This window comes from Malaclemys terrapin, chromosome 1 (genome assembly GCF_027887155.1).
Source record: "Malaclemys terrapin pileata isolate rMalTer1 chromosome 1, rMalTer1.hap1, whole genome shotgun sequence".
In the NCBI taxonomy this organism is placed as follows: domain Eukaryota; kingdom Metazoa; phylum Chordata; order Testudines; family Emydidae; genus Malaclemys; species Malaclemys terrapin.
In genome coordinates this window covers 104,603,156-104,618,629 of record NC_071505.1, presented here as the reverse complement: position 1 = coordinate 104,618,629, position 15,474 = coordinate 104,603,156, and the positions used below count along the sequence as shown (strand labels likewise).

The 15,474-nt window shown below is 42.5% G+C and overlaps 1 protein-coding gene across 1 annotated transcript in view; it reads right to left on the bottom strand.

The window, feature by feature from the left end:
- DGKI (diacylglycerol kinase iota) overlaps window positions 1-15,474 on the bottom strand; it is a 286,719-nt gene that overhangs the window by 78,980 nt on the left and 192,265 nt on the right. The window contains exon 21 of the mRNA XM_054034123.1: window positions 9,881-9,981. Coding sequence (XP_053890098.1) covers window positions 9,881-9,981 — 101 coding nt within the window. The remainder of the gene's footprint in view (window positions 1-9,880; window positions 9,982-15,474) is intronic.

The window sequence follows — 15,474 nt, the reverse complement described above, 5'->3', positions numbered from 1 at the left end:
GAGGGAAAGGAAGGGGCACTGGGAGCCAGTAGGTGGGGAAGAGACTAGGATTGTGTGAGGAGAGGCCAGAACTGGCTGGGCAAGGAGTCTGGGACTGGGAACCAGTAAGGAGGGAAGACAGGGAGACAGATCTGATGAGAAGCCCAAGTGCAGGAAGAGAACTAAAACCCACTGGGACAAGGAGCCAGGGAGCAGGTGCAGAGGAAACTGAGATTGGATGAGGATACCAGGGATGAAGACTGGGACTGTGAGCCAGAGTGGATGGGGAATGTGGGTATGAGGGTGATTCAGGAGCGGATTTACCATGAAACAAACCATGTGTGGAACGGGGCCCCCAACAACAGAGGGTGCCCCCAAAATGCAGGACAAATATCTGACAAGCTGCCCCCGAGTCCCAGCTGGCAGCGCAGCAGGGCTCAGGCAGACAGGCTGCCTGTATGCCGTGGCCAATAGCCCCAAGCCGCTTCCAGAAGCGGCCAGCATGTCTCTGTGTGCCCCTGGCAGGAGGGGGAGGTGGCTCCTGCCAGCGCATGGAGAGCCGCTGCCCTCCTCCCGCTAAGGGGTGCACAGAGACGTGCCAGCAGCAGCGCTGCAGGGTTAAGGCGGCTCCCTGCCCACTCTGCCTCCCTCCCTCCACACCGCTTCGGTCCTGGAAGCGGATGGCATATTCCTGCGGCCCCTGGGGGGGGGAGTGTATGTCTCTGCATGCTACCCCTGCCCCGATCACCAACTCTGCAGCTCCCATTGGCTGGGTCCTGGGGGGAGGGAGGGCGAAAATGAAGCTATGCACAGGACCCCACTAACGCTAAATCTGCCACTGGGGTGATTGGAGGCCAAGGGCATTAGAGGGCGAGGGAAACTGATTGAATGGATAAGTCTGGGGACAAGGAGAAGGGCATGGACGGGAAACTGGGAATGGCTGGGCAAGGAGATGGCCTGGTGGGGAGACTGGGATGTGGAGACTGAAATGGGAGACTAGAACTCACTAGGCAAGGAAACTGGGACTAGGACGGTAGATCTGAAAAGTGGAGACTGGCCATGGCTAAGTGAGGAAAATGGGACTTGGGTGAGGAGCCAGGGGTGGGGAAAAGATAGGACTTGGAGAGGGTCAGGGACAGCATGGCAGGGAAGAGCTTGGGGGAAACTGCATGCTTGTTTTGGCAGGGGAACACACCTCTTTTGACATACTGAATCTAAAAGCATTGGATTACACTGCTTAGAGCATACAGAATGCTAAGCAGATTCTGTAAGAGTCACTGTGCAGTTCCCACTCCTAGTGACCTTATTCACCACTCTGCCATCGTGGTGACAAATCTAAGATGGCGATACTGTGAAGAATCAGAAAGGGATGCAGACTGCTCAGTTCACTAATTGTGTTGTGAATATTCGCTGCATGTCCCCACAGTGATAAGCATTTCTGCTCCACAATAGGAAGGGGGGGAAAGCATTTATGATGGTCTGAATCTGAAAGGCTTTTATTATTAAAAAAAAAGAAAAGGTTAGGTGGAATAAATTCAGTTTATGACCAACTCAACTCCTCCTCACCACGCCACTTTGGATCAAACTCTCCTGCAGTTACAAGGAAAAGCAGAGAAGATATCCAGAGACATATCGAGAATGCAGCCCTCCATATCTGGAAATATCATTCCATGTCATTTATACTAGCAATTCACAGTTATTCATAATCAGACTGCATAGTCTATGGATGGTGGGTATCGTAGGTCACGGGAGGCTAAGCCTTCCCTAACCCAGACCTGTAGCCCTGTCCGCACTCTGCCCTGAGGCCCTGCCCTCGCTCCCCCCTCCCCTGAAGCTTGTGGGGGCTGGCAGCCAGGTGCTGGGGCTGCCCAGTGCTTGAGCTAGCAGCCCAGAGTGGCTGGGACAGGCTGTCTGGCATAGCATGGGCAGTGGGGGAGGAGAGGTTGGGGCTCCTCTGACCACAAGGGGGTGGCCTCTGGGCTCCGGGGGGGCTCAGGGCTAGTCTCCCCAAAGTGGGGGCTTCACCCAACGCCCATGGAACAGTCATTGGGCCAGAGAGAAAGAGAACTCTCAGATTCGAAGGCCAGAAAAAAAAAACATTGTGATCATTTAGTCTGACTTGCTGCATAACAGACCATAGAATTTCCTCCAAAATAATTCTAGTTTGAACACCTCTTTAAAAAAAAAATCTTGTTTCAGAAACTGCCAGCAATAAAGAATCCACAACCCTTGTTAAATTCTTCTAATGGTTAACTACCTTCACTGTTAAAAACTTACACCTTATTACCAGTGAATTTGTCTAGCTTCACCTTCCAGCCATTGGATCTTGGTATATCTTTCTCTACTAGACAGGAGAGTCCATTATCAATTCTTTGTTCCCCACATAGCTTCTTACAGTCTGTGATCAAGACCCCCCTAATCTTCTCTTGTTAAGCTAACCAGATTCAGCTCCTTCAGTCTATCACAATGTGACTGTGGCAACACGGGCAGCAGCTCAGGCTAGCCACCTGAGTACAATCTCACCCAATCTCTGGGCACCTACTTAGGGTGGCTAGCCCAAGCTGCCAGCTGTGCTGCCACAGCCACACTGTACAGCTACACACGCTGGGAATTACACGTCCCAGCTGCTGTGTAGACATACCCCAAAAGGCATGTTTTCTAACCCTTTACTCGTGCTCATAGCTCTTCCCTGAACTGTCTCCAATTTATCAACATCCTTCTTGAATCGTGAACACCAGAACTGGACACACTATTCCAACAGTTCTCACACCAGTGTCAAATAAAGAGGTAAAATAACCTCTCTCCTGCTACTTGAGATTCTCCTATTTATGCATTAGCCCTTTTGGCTACATCACCACACTGGGAGCTCATGTTCAGCTAAGTATCCAACCCCCACACACACACTCCCAAATCTTTTTCAGAGTCTCTGCTTCCCAGAATAGAGTCCTCCTCTTGCAAGTTTGGCCTGCATTCTTTGTTCCTAGATATTTACATTTACATTTAGCCATATTAAAACATCTATTGTTTGCTTGTGCCCTGCTTTCCAAGCAATCCAGATCAATCTGTAGCATTGATCTGTCCTCTTCATTATCTACTAAGACGTTACAGTTAACCAATTTTTAATTCATTTAATGTGTGCCATCTTAATTTTGTATCTTTCTAGTTTCTTAATCAAAATTGTATGTGGTACCAAGTCAAATGTCTTACAGAAGTCTATGTATATTACCTTCAAATTATTACCTTCATCAGCCAAACTTGTAATCTCATCCAAAAAAAATATCAAGTTAATTTGACAGGATCTATTTTCCATACACCCATGTTGATTGACATTAATTATATTACTCTCCTTAAATTCTTTATTAATCAAGTCCCATATCAACCGCTCCATTATCTTGCCCAGGATCGACGTCAGATTGACAGGCCTATAATTACCCGGATCATCCCATTTACCCTTTTTAAATACTGGCACAATATTATCTTTCTTCCAGTCTCTTGGAACTTCCCCAGTGTTCCAAGAGTTATAGAAAATCAACATTAATGGTCCAGTGAGCTCCTCAGTCAGCTCTTTTAAAACTCATGGCTGCAAGTTATCTGGATATGCAGATTTTAAAATGCCTAACTTGAGAAACTGCTCTTTAATATCCTCCTGAGTTACTATTGGAATGGAAAATATTTTCATCTTATCATATTGTGTGACTGTATCATCTGTTTTTCCCCAAATACAGAATAGAAATATTTAATGAAAACTTCTGCCTTTTCTTCATTATTATTGATAATCCTACCATTTCCATCTCGTAATCAATGTTCCACAATTCCTCGCTTCTGATTTATATTCGTCATTTCAACATCTCCTTTCTTCCATTTGTTATCTATTATTTTCTTTGACACTGTAGCCTGGTAATTAGGGCTTTCCCTAAGAGAGACCCTAAGTTCCTGTTCCAATGATCGTTTAATTATCTATAAAAAGAGGCACAGCTTCAACAGGATGAGCGAGATGTGGTTATGGCAGTCTCCTACAATGCAGGAAACCCAAGTTCAAATCCCCACTCCCTGGTGGGACATTGAACTCAGGTTTTCCCACATCCTGGGTGAGTGCTGTAACCTGTGGGGTAAACGTTGTACAAGTCCTTCTCTAGTTGTGCTGTGAACGGCATCTAAGTTGGGGGGCAGAGAGGGAATTGATCAAAACTATTCATGTCAAATTTGCAAATATTTTCGGTCAACCTAAAACTGCATTTTTAAATGAATAAACTATTCATCAAAATTTTTTTTGCCCAGCTTTACTTACATCACGTGTGTTCACGCACACACACACACACACACACACACACACACACACACACCACAAACACGCACACTCCATTCTCAAAAGAATGATGCTTTAATAGTCAGGAAGCTACCCATTTCTCCTTGCTGAAGGGTGCAAGGTATCCCCTACATTTTCACCATCCCAGTGATAATATCCAGGGGTAGGTAGAAGAAAGAACAAGAGAGAGGGAGTGGGGAGGGAGTGCTGGGGCAGATAATTCGGTAGCAAATGTTGGTGAAATGCCTGCCAAAGCAACAAGAAAAGTAGACCATGACAGAAAAAGAGAATCAGGTGCGAATGGTCGTGCCCTTCAGAGGACAGAGTGACACCATTTAATTGCTCAAAAGGTTTTCAAAATGAGGTGTCTACCTCCAGTAGAGCATAGATTAATCTTCCCTGAACTGTTGGTATGACAAGTTGTTAGACGAGGGAAAAAATTCAATTTTAGATGAAGCAGCTGATAGAATCAAATGAGTATTTCAAGCACACAAGGAGCGTGAAATGTGTTTACTCTGAGTTAGGGTGATTCAGATTGTTATGCTGATGTCAGAGCTTCCAAAACTCTATTATGGAGACATGTCATAGGCAAAATCTTAATAGCTTTCCTGAAGTGTTCCTGCGGGGAGAATAAAGTGGGTTGTTATTAACTGGTTTCCTTTTCATGTTCTGATTTCTGTCTTGTTGTTGTTGGCGGTTTTTTATTAAGATAGTGGGAGCAGGGAAGTGGGCAGTAATTGAGACATTCTGGACTTTCCATATCCATGTTGATTTTGTTACAGTACAGAAAGATGTGTGGACTGAGACCCACAAGGGTACAGAGTGAGAAATACAGGCTGCTGAAAGCCATGGTGTTACTGTGGGGGCATGACCTGATGCAGAGAAATTGGCACGCACTTCAAAAGTGAGCCTCTCCAACTTAGAATTCATATAACAGGGTCTCTGCTTGGCAGCAAACAAACAGCTATATTTCTTTGGAACGTAGGGATTATCTATAGTTATGTTTTAAAATCAGCCTTGCAAAATTCTACCTACCCATTTGCCCAGGGTAAGTGATTTTTTTTTCTTTTGACAGGCGAGTAGACTATCATATCATTTTCATGACAATTATCTTGGTAAAGAGCAGGTGAGCAGTTTTTGTTTTTTTGCTTGGGCTGGTAATTTTTAATGATAATTTATTGCAAAAGGCACAGGTGCTGGAACTCGGGGTGCTGCTGCACCCCCCGGCTTCAAGTGGTTTCCATGATATTCAGGGTTTACAGTTTGGTTCAATGGCTCTCAGAACCCCCACTATACACATTGTTCCAGCGCCCCAGGCAAAAGGAGGAATCTCACTGATGAAGACGGAGAGTGGGGGTATTTGGTCTACCTGTTCAGACCCACTGAGCTGCTACCAAAAATCATTTAATATATATTCAATAACCCACTTCAGAAATGCAGTAATAATAGTTACCTGCATTTTTCAGTTAGTTGAAGGTGCCTGGTGTCTTCAATCTCATTCCTTGCCATACCCAGAACCATGTTTTGCTGATTAGACATCTCGATAGGAGATCTATGCTGTCTATGTCACAAGGTAACTGGGAAGGGAGGTTATGTCATTATGCTCACTGGACTGCATGGATATTTTTTTTTTCTAGGTGTCAAATTCAAGATGATGACTATAATTTATGAAATAGTTTGGTTTCTAGCATCTGTAGAGAACTCTTCTCTTCCCTTGCACCATCCTGAAAGTTGATTCAAACTCCAGCAAACTGAAGTAAGCACAATTTTAGTAGGAAGTATTTAGCTCTTGGCCCAACAAAGTACAAGTCTGTTGACTTTTAGGGTAAATTTCAAAGATTATATATTCACTCAGGACTTTTCTAAGTATTGTAAGAGGAGTGGGGAGGATGCATGTCTTTTGTCGTCTATTTTAAGTTGATTCGAGGGGGGCAGCTGGAGGGGGACTGGGCTTTTTTGTTTGTTTTCCAACATTTTTACTACTACAAAAAGCATTCAGAGGAAGGAAGGAAGGAAGGAAGGAAGGCAGCGAGTAGATGGGTCTTGGACCAGGAAAAGGCTTTTGAGAAAGCAATGCTGTACTAAAAAGAAAGTGAGGAACCAGTCTGGGGTCAGAGGTGGAATTAGCAGGAAGTCAAACAGCAGGAAGACGAGATGAAGGTGCAGGCTAATATTTAAAATGGTCTCCACTACCTGGCAGTAGCCATTTTAAGTATTTGACACCCAAATTTTTATTTTTATGATGAATCTGAACAAAAATCCAGCAAATGGCCAGATTCCCATACATACAAAATCCAGTTCAGAGATCTGTCACATCTCTCATAATACTCTTACATTATTTACTAGACATTTAGTATAACATCATCATTGTGTTTTTCACCAGTAACAAAGAACATAATATGTATTTACTGTTGTAATAACAGTATCCCATCTTCTAAATTGTTTGTTTGTTAGAACAGGTTTGTTTTAGGCCTGTTAAGGGATTTTAAAAAATGATTGACAATGGATATGTTTTCCTTTCCTCAAATGCTGAGACTATGCAACAGGAAAAGAGATTTAAAAGAGGCATCAATTCACCCAAAATAACATTTTCACAGTATAAATGAATATTTATAATCTGTTCCCTTTTGTCTAGGGTCCATCGGACTCACATCTCAAGTTTATTAATAGAAACTCCACTCTACCATCATCCACTCCACTCCACCATCATCTTGTTATAATTCTCATCAGCCCTCTGATGGAGTCAGTAATTGCTTTAATTATGGCTGAAATCTACCAGCAGGAGCTTACAAGAGGCTGTCAGAACCTGTATTAAAATTCAGACCATCTCAATTCTATTGCTGGAAGAAGTGATGGTGAGCCAGGGAACTAGGGAGGAGTGGGAGAGAGAGACTGAAACAGTATTGCTATCTTTCTACAGTAAGATAAGCAAACCAATTAAAAGGCTTGCCATCCTGTAATTACCAGGGAGTCCTGTATTATAGAGGAAGCTACAGCTTTGTTACACAACAAACAGACTACTTGTAATTTAACATGAATAATGAGCCAGATGCATGAGCAAGACTCTATTAAACTGTTATCGCAAGCAGCCGTGTCCCGCATTGATTAATGATTCCATGTGTCATCAAGGAAAGGGACTTCATTTTAAAGCATGTGGATCATCGTCATCAGTGATGCCAGTGCAACCGGCTGCCTGTTTTCAACTTTACACCCTGAATGTGGTAATTAGTAAGAGATGTTAAGAGTAACAAGAAGGATTTCTTCAGGTATGTTAGCAACAAAAAGAAAGTCAAGGAAAGTGTGGGCTCTTTACTGAATGAGGGAGACAACCTAGTGACAGAGGATGTGGAAAAAGCTAATGTACTCAATGCTTTTTTTGCCTCTGTCTTCACAAACAAGGTCAGCTCCCAGACTACTGCACTGGGCAGCACAGCATGGGGAGGAGGTGACTACCCTCTGTGAAGAAAGAAGTCGTTCAGGACTATTTAGAAAAACTGGACGAGCACAAGTCCATGGGGCTGGATACGCTGCATCCGAGGGTGCTAAAGGAGTTGGTGGATGTGATTTCAGAACCACTGGCCATTATCTTTGAAAACTCATGGTGATCGGGGGAGGTCCCGGATGACTGGAAAAAGACTAATGTAGTGCCCATCTTTTAAAAAGGGAAGGAGGAGGATCCGGGGAACTATAGGCCAGTCAGCCTCACCTCAGTCCCCGGAAAAATCATGGAGCAAGTCCTCAAGGAATCAATTCTGATGCACTTAGAGGAGAGGAAAGTGATCAGGAACAGTCAGCATGGATTCACCAACGTCAAGTCATGCCTGACTAAACTAACTGCCTTCTATGATGAGATAACTGGCTCTGTGGATGAGGGGAAAGCAGTGGATGTGTTATTCCTTGACTTTAGCAAAGCTTTTGATACAGTCTCCCACAGTATTCTTGATGTCAAGTTAAAGAAGTATGGGCTGGATGAATGGACTATAAGGTGGATAGAAAGCTGGCTAGATTGTCGGGCTCAACGGGTAGTGATCAATGGCTCCATGTCTAGTTGGCAACCGGTTTCAAGCGGAGTGCCCCAAGGGACGGTCCTGGGGCTGGTTTTGTTCAATATCTTCATTAATGATCTGGAGGATGGCGTGGGCTGCACCCTCAGCAAGTTTGCAGATGACACTAAACTGGGAGGAGTAGTAGATACGCTGAAGGGTAGGGATAGGATACAGAGGGATCTAGACAAATTAGAGGATTGTGCCAGAAGAAATCTGATGAGGTTTAACAAGGACAATTGCAGAGTCCTGCACTTAGGATAGAAGAATCCCATGCACTGCTACAGACTAAGGACCGAATGGCTAGGCAGCAGTTCTGCAGAAAAGGACCTAGGGGTTATATGGACGAGAAGCTGGATATGAGTCAACAGTGTGCCCTTGTTGCCAAGAAGGCTAACATCATTTTGGGCTGTATAAGTAGGAGCATTGCCAGCAGATTGAGGGATGTGATCATTCCCCTCTATTCGGCATTGGTGAGGCCTCATCTGGAGTACTGTGTCCAGTTTTGGGCCCCACACTACAAGAAGGATGTGGAAAAATTGGAAAGAGTGCAACGGAGGGCAACAAAAATGATGAGGGGGCTGGAGCACATGACTTATGAGGAGAGGCTGGGGGAACTGGGATTGTTTAGTCTGCAGAAGAGAAGAATGAGGGAGGATTTGATAGCTGCTTTCAACCTGAAAGGGGGTTCCAAAGAGGATGGATCTAGACTGTTCTCAGTGGTACCAGATGACAGAACAAGGAGTAATGATCTCAAGTTGCAGTGGGGGAGGTTTAGGTTGGATATTAGGAAAAACATTTTCACTAGGAGGGTGGTGAAGCTCTGGAATGGGTTACCTAGGGAGGTGGTGAAATCTCCTTCCTTAGAGGTTTTTAAGATCAGGCTTGACGAAGCCCTGGCTGGGATGATTTAGTTGGGGATTGGTCTTGCTTTGAGCAGGGGGTTGGACTAGATGACCTCCTGAGGTCCCTTCCAACCCTGATATTCTATGATGAAATCACTACAAGAGAACACAAAACACTGATTTTTTTTTTCTGTATGGAGTGCTGAGGGCTGTTAAAGACTAAGGGATTCAGGTTGCATGATTCACCTGCAAAGGCAAATGTATCTGCTTTGTGACCATCCTAGATGCCAATGCAACTCCTAGATATGATATGATTAATCCAATAATTGAACACCTGCCTGGAAATTTTAAGTCAATTACAGAATCTTTAAAAATTAGTAAGATCCAATATGGCCACCAGGGAGACACTGATTTAAAAAAAAAAAAAAAGAGAGCTGTTTTCAATTACTATGCACAGTACAAGCATACTATCCTGACTTATGACTACTGTCTAAGTCCATACATGGATGATAAACAAGGATCAGTTATTCTAAGATTAATGTAAATAACATACAAAGTTCATGCCTAATTATGGACACACTTGTATATTCCATGTACAAGCTATGCATAATGAATACTTGATCCTTGCACTTTTTCTAGTATCAGGTCTATTACAGACATTATCTGGCAAAAGAAAGCAATAGCTCAGTCAGCCACTACTGACTTACAGGCTTCTCGCAGTTTTTCCTTGTCATAATGCAGCCCCTCGTAATCTTGTAAACTAATCCTGTTCACTCGGATCCGCAGGCGGTCTGGGATGGAGTGGGGACTGCAATGTGAAAAAAAAAAGATCAGTTAGAAAAGACTAAAATCTCAGAGTGAAAAGGGGTTAGAGTATGGGGAGATTTTAGATGAATGACAAGAGGGAGAAAGCAGAAACCTCACCAAAGCCAACACCCCATGGGCACATAGTTTTCCATCAACGGAGTTGAGTTTTTAACAGATTATAACGACTGCCCACTACAGACTGAAGTAACCGGTGCGTCTTTAAGAACCAAATGGGTCATGAAGATTCCTTACTTGCTATGCAGTCGGGAATCACATTTTGTTCTGATCTCAGTAATTTCCAGTTTGATGCCCCCACTAAATTTCCAGGAGACAATTTGTGATTGTGTACCTGGCTGCAATCCCACTGAGGTCAATGTGACTGCAAAGGTGTAACTGAGGGCAGAATGTTATCCTCCAAATCCTTGTGATGGCTCAGAGTATATAGGCCCAATTCTCAGGACTGGTCGTTAAGAACCTAGGGCAGCTCAGAGAAGTAGGTTCACAAATATGGCTAAGAGCCAGATTTTCAAAGGTACTTAGGTGGCTATAGATGCAGGTAGGTGCCTAGTGGGATTTTCAAACATGATTATGCAGGTTAGGTGCCTAATTTCTATTTGATTTCAATGGGATTTAGGTGTCTAACCTGTTTAGGCATATTTGAAAATCCCACTAGGCACAAATCTGCATATTTAGGCACGTAAATATCTCTGGAAAATCTGGCCCGAAGATCCTTATTGTGGATCCATGCTTACCTCCATCTGACCCTGACCTGGTGTTTTATTCTACCATTCAAAGGGGCTACTAATTGAGATCTAAAGTAACCTGGCCACATTTGCATTTTCTAGCTGTAAATTTGGGCTATTTGTCCTTCCATCAGAAAGAGTTCAGCAGGACAAAAGGAGCAGTTCTTAGGGCTACCTGGAACAGAAGGTTAGAGCACAACTGTCTCTCTCCAGGAAATCTGGCTGGTGATCTTAACCCAGTGCCCAGTGGACAGCTGCCCTACAATATGGTCAGGAAAGACCTAAGATTAGAATAGCAGGGGGTGTCATAAATCAGATGTAAGATGCTATAACAGAAGTGTTTTGGAGGTTAGCAGGTTTGGAATAGTAGGATTGACATAATCGACAAAAATCTGTCAAGGAAGCCCTCCTTGCAGTATATGTATGCCATACACAGCCATGAAATAAATATGTGTATTGCAATCATGCTTTAAACACAATAATGCATTAAATTTCACAGCACCCCATGTGATAAGTGTGATATCCATTTTATTGGTGGGGAAACTGAGTCACACAGAATGTAAATGATTTCCCTGAGGCTGACAAAGTTATGAATCAATTCCCTGTCCTGTGTGTTACCAAAAGACCATCCATCCTACTTATATTTCACTCAATAATATGCCAGTAATATCAGTCTGCCAATGTCGCTAGCATCTAATACACTCATGGTCTTCCAAAAATTAAGATACTACACACAGATATATTTGTATGAAGAGACATGTTTCTATCCACTTTATTAAGTTTTCTATTTGGTCCTTCTCCTTTCCACTGCATCTGATCTACAGGCATTTTGCCTGTTGGAAAACCAAACTCAACACTAGCTGTGTTTCAGAAAGGGAAACTTTTTACAAGTATGCCAGTATTCCTTTGTCTGAAAATACAGCTGACTTAACAAGACATGTTGTCTCTGGCCTGTCTTGGTAAATCCACCGAGATGGCAATTAGCAAGTATTTCAGAGTGAGCTTATTGTATACTTTTGGTCTGTTGGTATAAATAGTGGTGTCACCTCTGGGTAGATGAAAAGAAAGAAATTGAAAATGAAGTCCAGTTAAAGAAGCACCTTAGGCACAGTTGTTTTTGCCTGAAAAGTGACAAAGAATAATGAATTCAGGGTTCTTCTGTAACTGGGGAATAAGACAACACACTGGAAAGAGCTTTATCAAAGAACCTCCTGTTTCATACAGGAGTTTCTGTAGCAATGATACAAATGACCTGTACATAAAGTACAACTTATAAGGAATCATAAATGTTAGCAGCAGCAGCAGCAGGAGTGATGCTTTTTGCAATATACAAGCTACCAACATTTCTCCTGTGCTCCTCTTGACGGGAGCTGTGGTGTCCAGGTGCCCAAAGATGTCAGGAAGCTGTCCATGTGCAAGCTAAGCTTGTCACAGTTTATTTGACAGACAGCTGGGCTAACTTCCAGCACAGCTTCAGGGGACATCCTTCTAACTTAACTGGCATTACGATATTCCATATAACCAGCTCTCTCCAACTGCAGTTTTTACAGTTAGGCAGACCAACACGGAGACAGATCTATAGACAAGGGTGGGAGCGGTGAGCACATAGATCAAACAATATCTATATAATTATATTTAGTCTCTTTTTGTCAAAGAAATTTAGTGTCAGACAGCCGGCTGGCTGAGAAATGAATAGGACAGTCTGAGGAATTATGTTTCCTTGCAAGTCATATAAAATACAGGTTCCTAAAATGAAAAATTGCCAGGGATTTTATTTTTAGCAAGAAAAAAAGATAAGAAAATGTTTAAGTCTGGGAATATAAGAATTTAATTGCATGGTCTTTGTCTGCGGGAAGGAAAACATATTTCAGTGAATTTATTCGAGTTTGTGAAAAGTGACAGATTGACAGCCCTGGAAACTGAAGTCTTTTGTCCACAGGTGAAGGGGAAAGTGCTGGCTTCCCCATTATGTCCTGTGCTTTAACAATAACCTGAGGCCCAGCTCTGTGATTATAAAGATAATTCACTCTCCCAGCGCCTGGGTGCTCAGCCTGGGGACTGTGAACAGGCTCAGGAGTGGGGGGGTCATAATCTCATTCACTTTCTTTATGGTTAGACTGCAGGGAGGGGCAAGGGGTTTAAAAAAAAGCTTGTATCTGTTGCAATACAGGGTCACACTATCAAAAAGGTGGAGAGCCACTGCCCTATCTCATTCATTCTTCTTTACAAAATTGCCCATAAGGGTTCCAGTTATGCAGGTGGTTTGTGAGATATGGACACCTGTTCACCAGGCACTCAACTGAAATGACTGACTCATCCCATCTCACAGAGCTGTTTGGTAGCAAAATCCAAAACCAAACTGGTGACCTTCAGTCTACACAGGTATTTATATGGCCCCCATGACCATCATTTCTGAGCTCCACACAAACATTAATTTAGCCTCGAAACACCCCTGAGAGGTAACTAAGTATCATTATCCTCATTCTACAGAGGGGGAACTGAGGCACAGAGAGATTAAGTGACTTTCCCAGAGTCATACAGAAAATCTCTGATAGAATGAGGAACTGAACTCCACGCTCCAGAGTCCCAGTCCAATATCTTCTTATCAACAAGACCATCTACCAGTCCCCTATATTATTTAGCAGGGCTGGTTGAATTTTTTTTTTGTTGAAACTGGTTTTCAGGGGAAAACTGGAGTTTTGAATAAATACAATTTTTCACAAGAACTGTCTACCTTCTGTGGAAAATTTTCATTTTTTTCACTGAAAGCTGAATGACTGAAAAACAAAATACTTTTGTTTTTGAATTTTCATTAAAAATCAAAAATTTCCATGGAAAATTTAAAAGAAAATTATCTGTCTTTGTTCTCATCTAAATATTCCAGAGGTGGGGGAGGGAAATCAGCCAGCTCTACTCTTTAGTTCCTCAGGACAGACAGAGACGACTCTGTGGAACTATCCCCCAGACACAGGGCTTTGCTCATGATAATCCATTTTGGGGGTAAGAATATTGAGATGGTGAAGCCACTTATGGTAAAAGTATCTCTGACTTTCCTCAGCCCAGCCAGCCTGGTGCAGTCCAGAAACTGCATTGGTCATGTTGGTTAATGATTTCCTTGGGGTAATGGATGAAAATCTTGTGTCCTTGGCGATTCTTTTGATGCATTAGCTGCCTTTGACTCTTTGACCATAAGATTTCGGTAACATGCCCGTCAATTCTAGGAAGGGTAGACGAGACAACTCAAGTGGCTCCTCATGTACTTTTTCAGAGATCCTACAGGGAACAGTTGGGTGGTGGCTCATTTACCCAGAAGGCATTTTCTTATGGGGTACCACCATTTCAACTAACAACCTTTCTTTGCATGAAGTCCAGGGAAGGAAAAGGCACAGAGACAAAATTACCCTCTCACACCTACACTTGGTCCAACCATGTCAAGGTTGGTGCACATTAGTAGTGCAGCTTTGGGACAGGCCTCACTGGTCCTGCTTGTACCATACTTGTTCTGTAAATTAGAAAGGGAAAGAGGGGAAGCACGGACCCCAAAGTGCAAGAAGTCCATTCTATGTTTCCACGTTCAGAGCCAGAACTGGAAGAGTGAGGTGAGATTTATAGTCAGTGGCAAGTCTAAAATAATATTTGGAGCTCAGGAAAGGTATGAAAAAAAACAAACCATACGACACGTTCTTCAGTAAGAAACACCTTTTCACAAGAAAATGCTTAAGAGGGTGCTTTCCAAATACTCTAAAAAGCATTGCTGTAATTGTATGGTGCATCTTTGAATTTGTTTCTATTAAATAAAACAAGCACATAACCTTGAAATACACTATTTGACTTCAGTAGACATAATTCCTTTCCAGTTCAGTCACTAGAGTGCAGTTAGCTGGTATAAATCAACGCAGCTGCTTTTTTTCCCCCAAAAAAAGAAGTGCAGCACTAAGATGCATATTTCAAAAATAAGTTACAGCTGCTAAAATATGTAATGTGCAAGAAAGAGGACATGCCATTTTAACCATGTTCAAGATGAATGATAATACTAAGCCACAAGATGTTACCTTCTTGGAAAAAAGAGCTCTCTGGTAGCACTAGGCTAATATTGGAAGTTGCAGAGCTAAAAGGTACTTTGTAAGGAGCAAGATGCATTTAATAAAATCTAGTCATATGTAGTACATCCAGAGTTCGACAAGTTCTTCACAGTGCACTAGATCTTCAACGAATTTACCCCTGAATTACCTGAAAACACACTTCAGTTTCTAACAATTTTTTCATTTAAAATTTATGTGATGAATTGCTTTCTATTCATGACAGCAACTGCTTTCAGTATTCACTATTTGTAATTCACACACATGCAGTGAGATTGGTCACCTGTTTCGAGTGGTATTGTTCCTGGCACCTAACTGGATGATTCCCAGACCAAAAGAGTTTTTAAGACAAAAGAGCAAACCGTTCCAGTACAAATATTTGTGCAATTTGCATAAGTAATCATGTGAGAAACCATGTTAGTACACGTAAGCACAAATACTCTACCTTTAGACAAACATGCCTGGGAACAACAGAGTTGAACTCACAACATGTTTGTGAAAAAGCTAGTAAAATAGCTTGTGAATACCACTGAATACTAACCATAGTATTTATTCAAATAATGTTTGCAAACACTGCAAAAAAAACAAAACAAAAAAAGTGTTATTCCAGGTGTAAAATGAGGAAGAAAAGTTTTCAAGCCCTAAACAAACCCAAATCACAATCTTATTTCA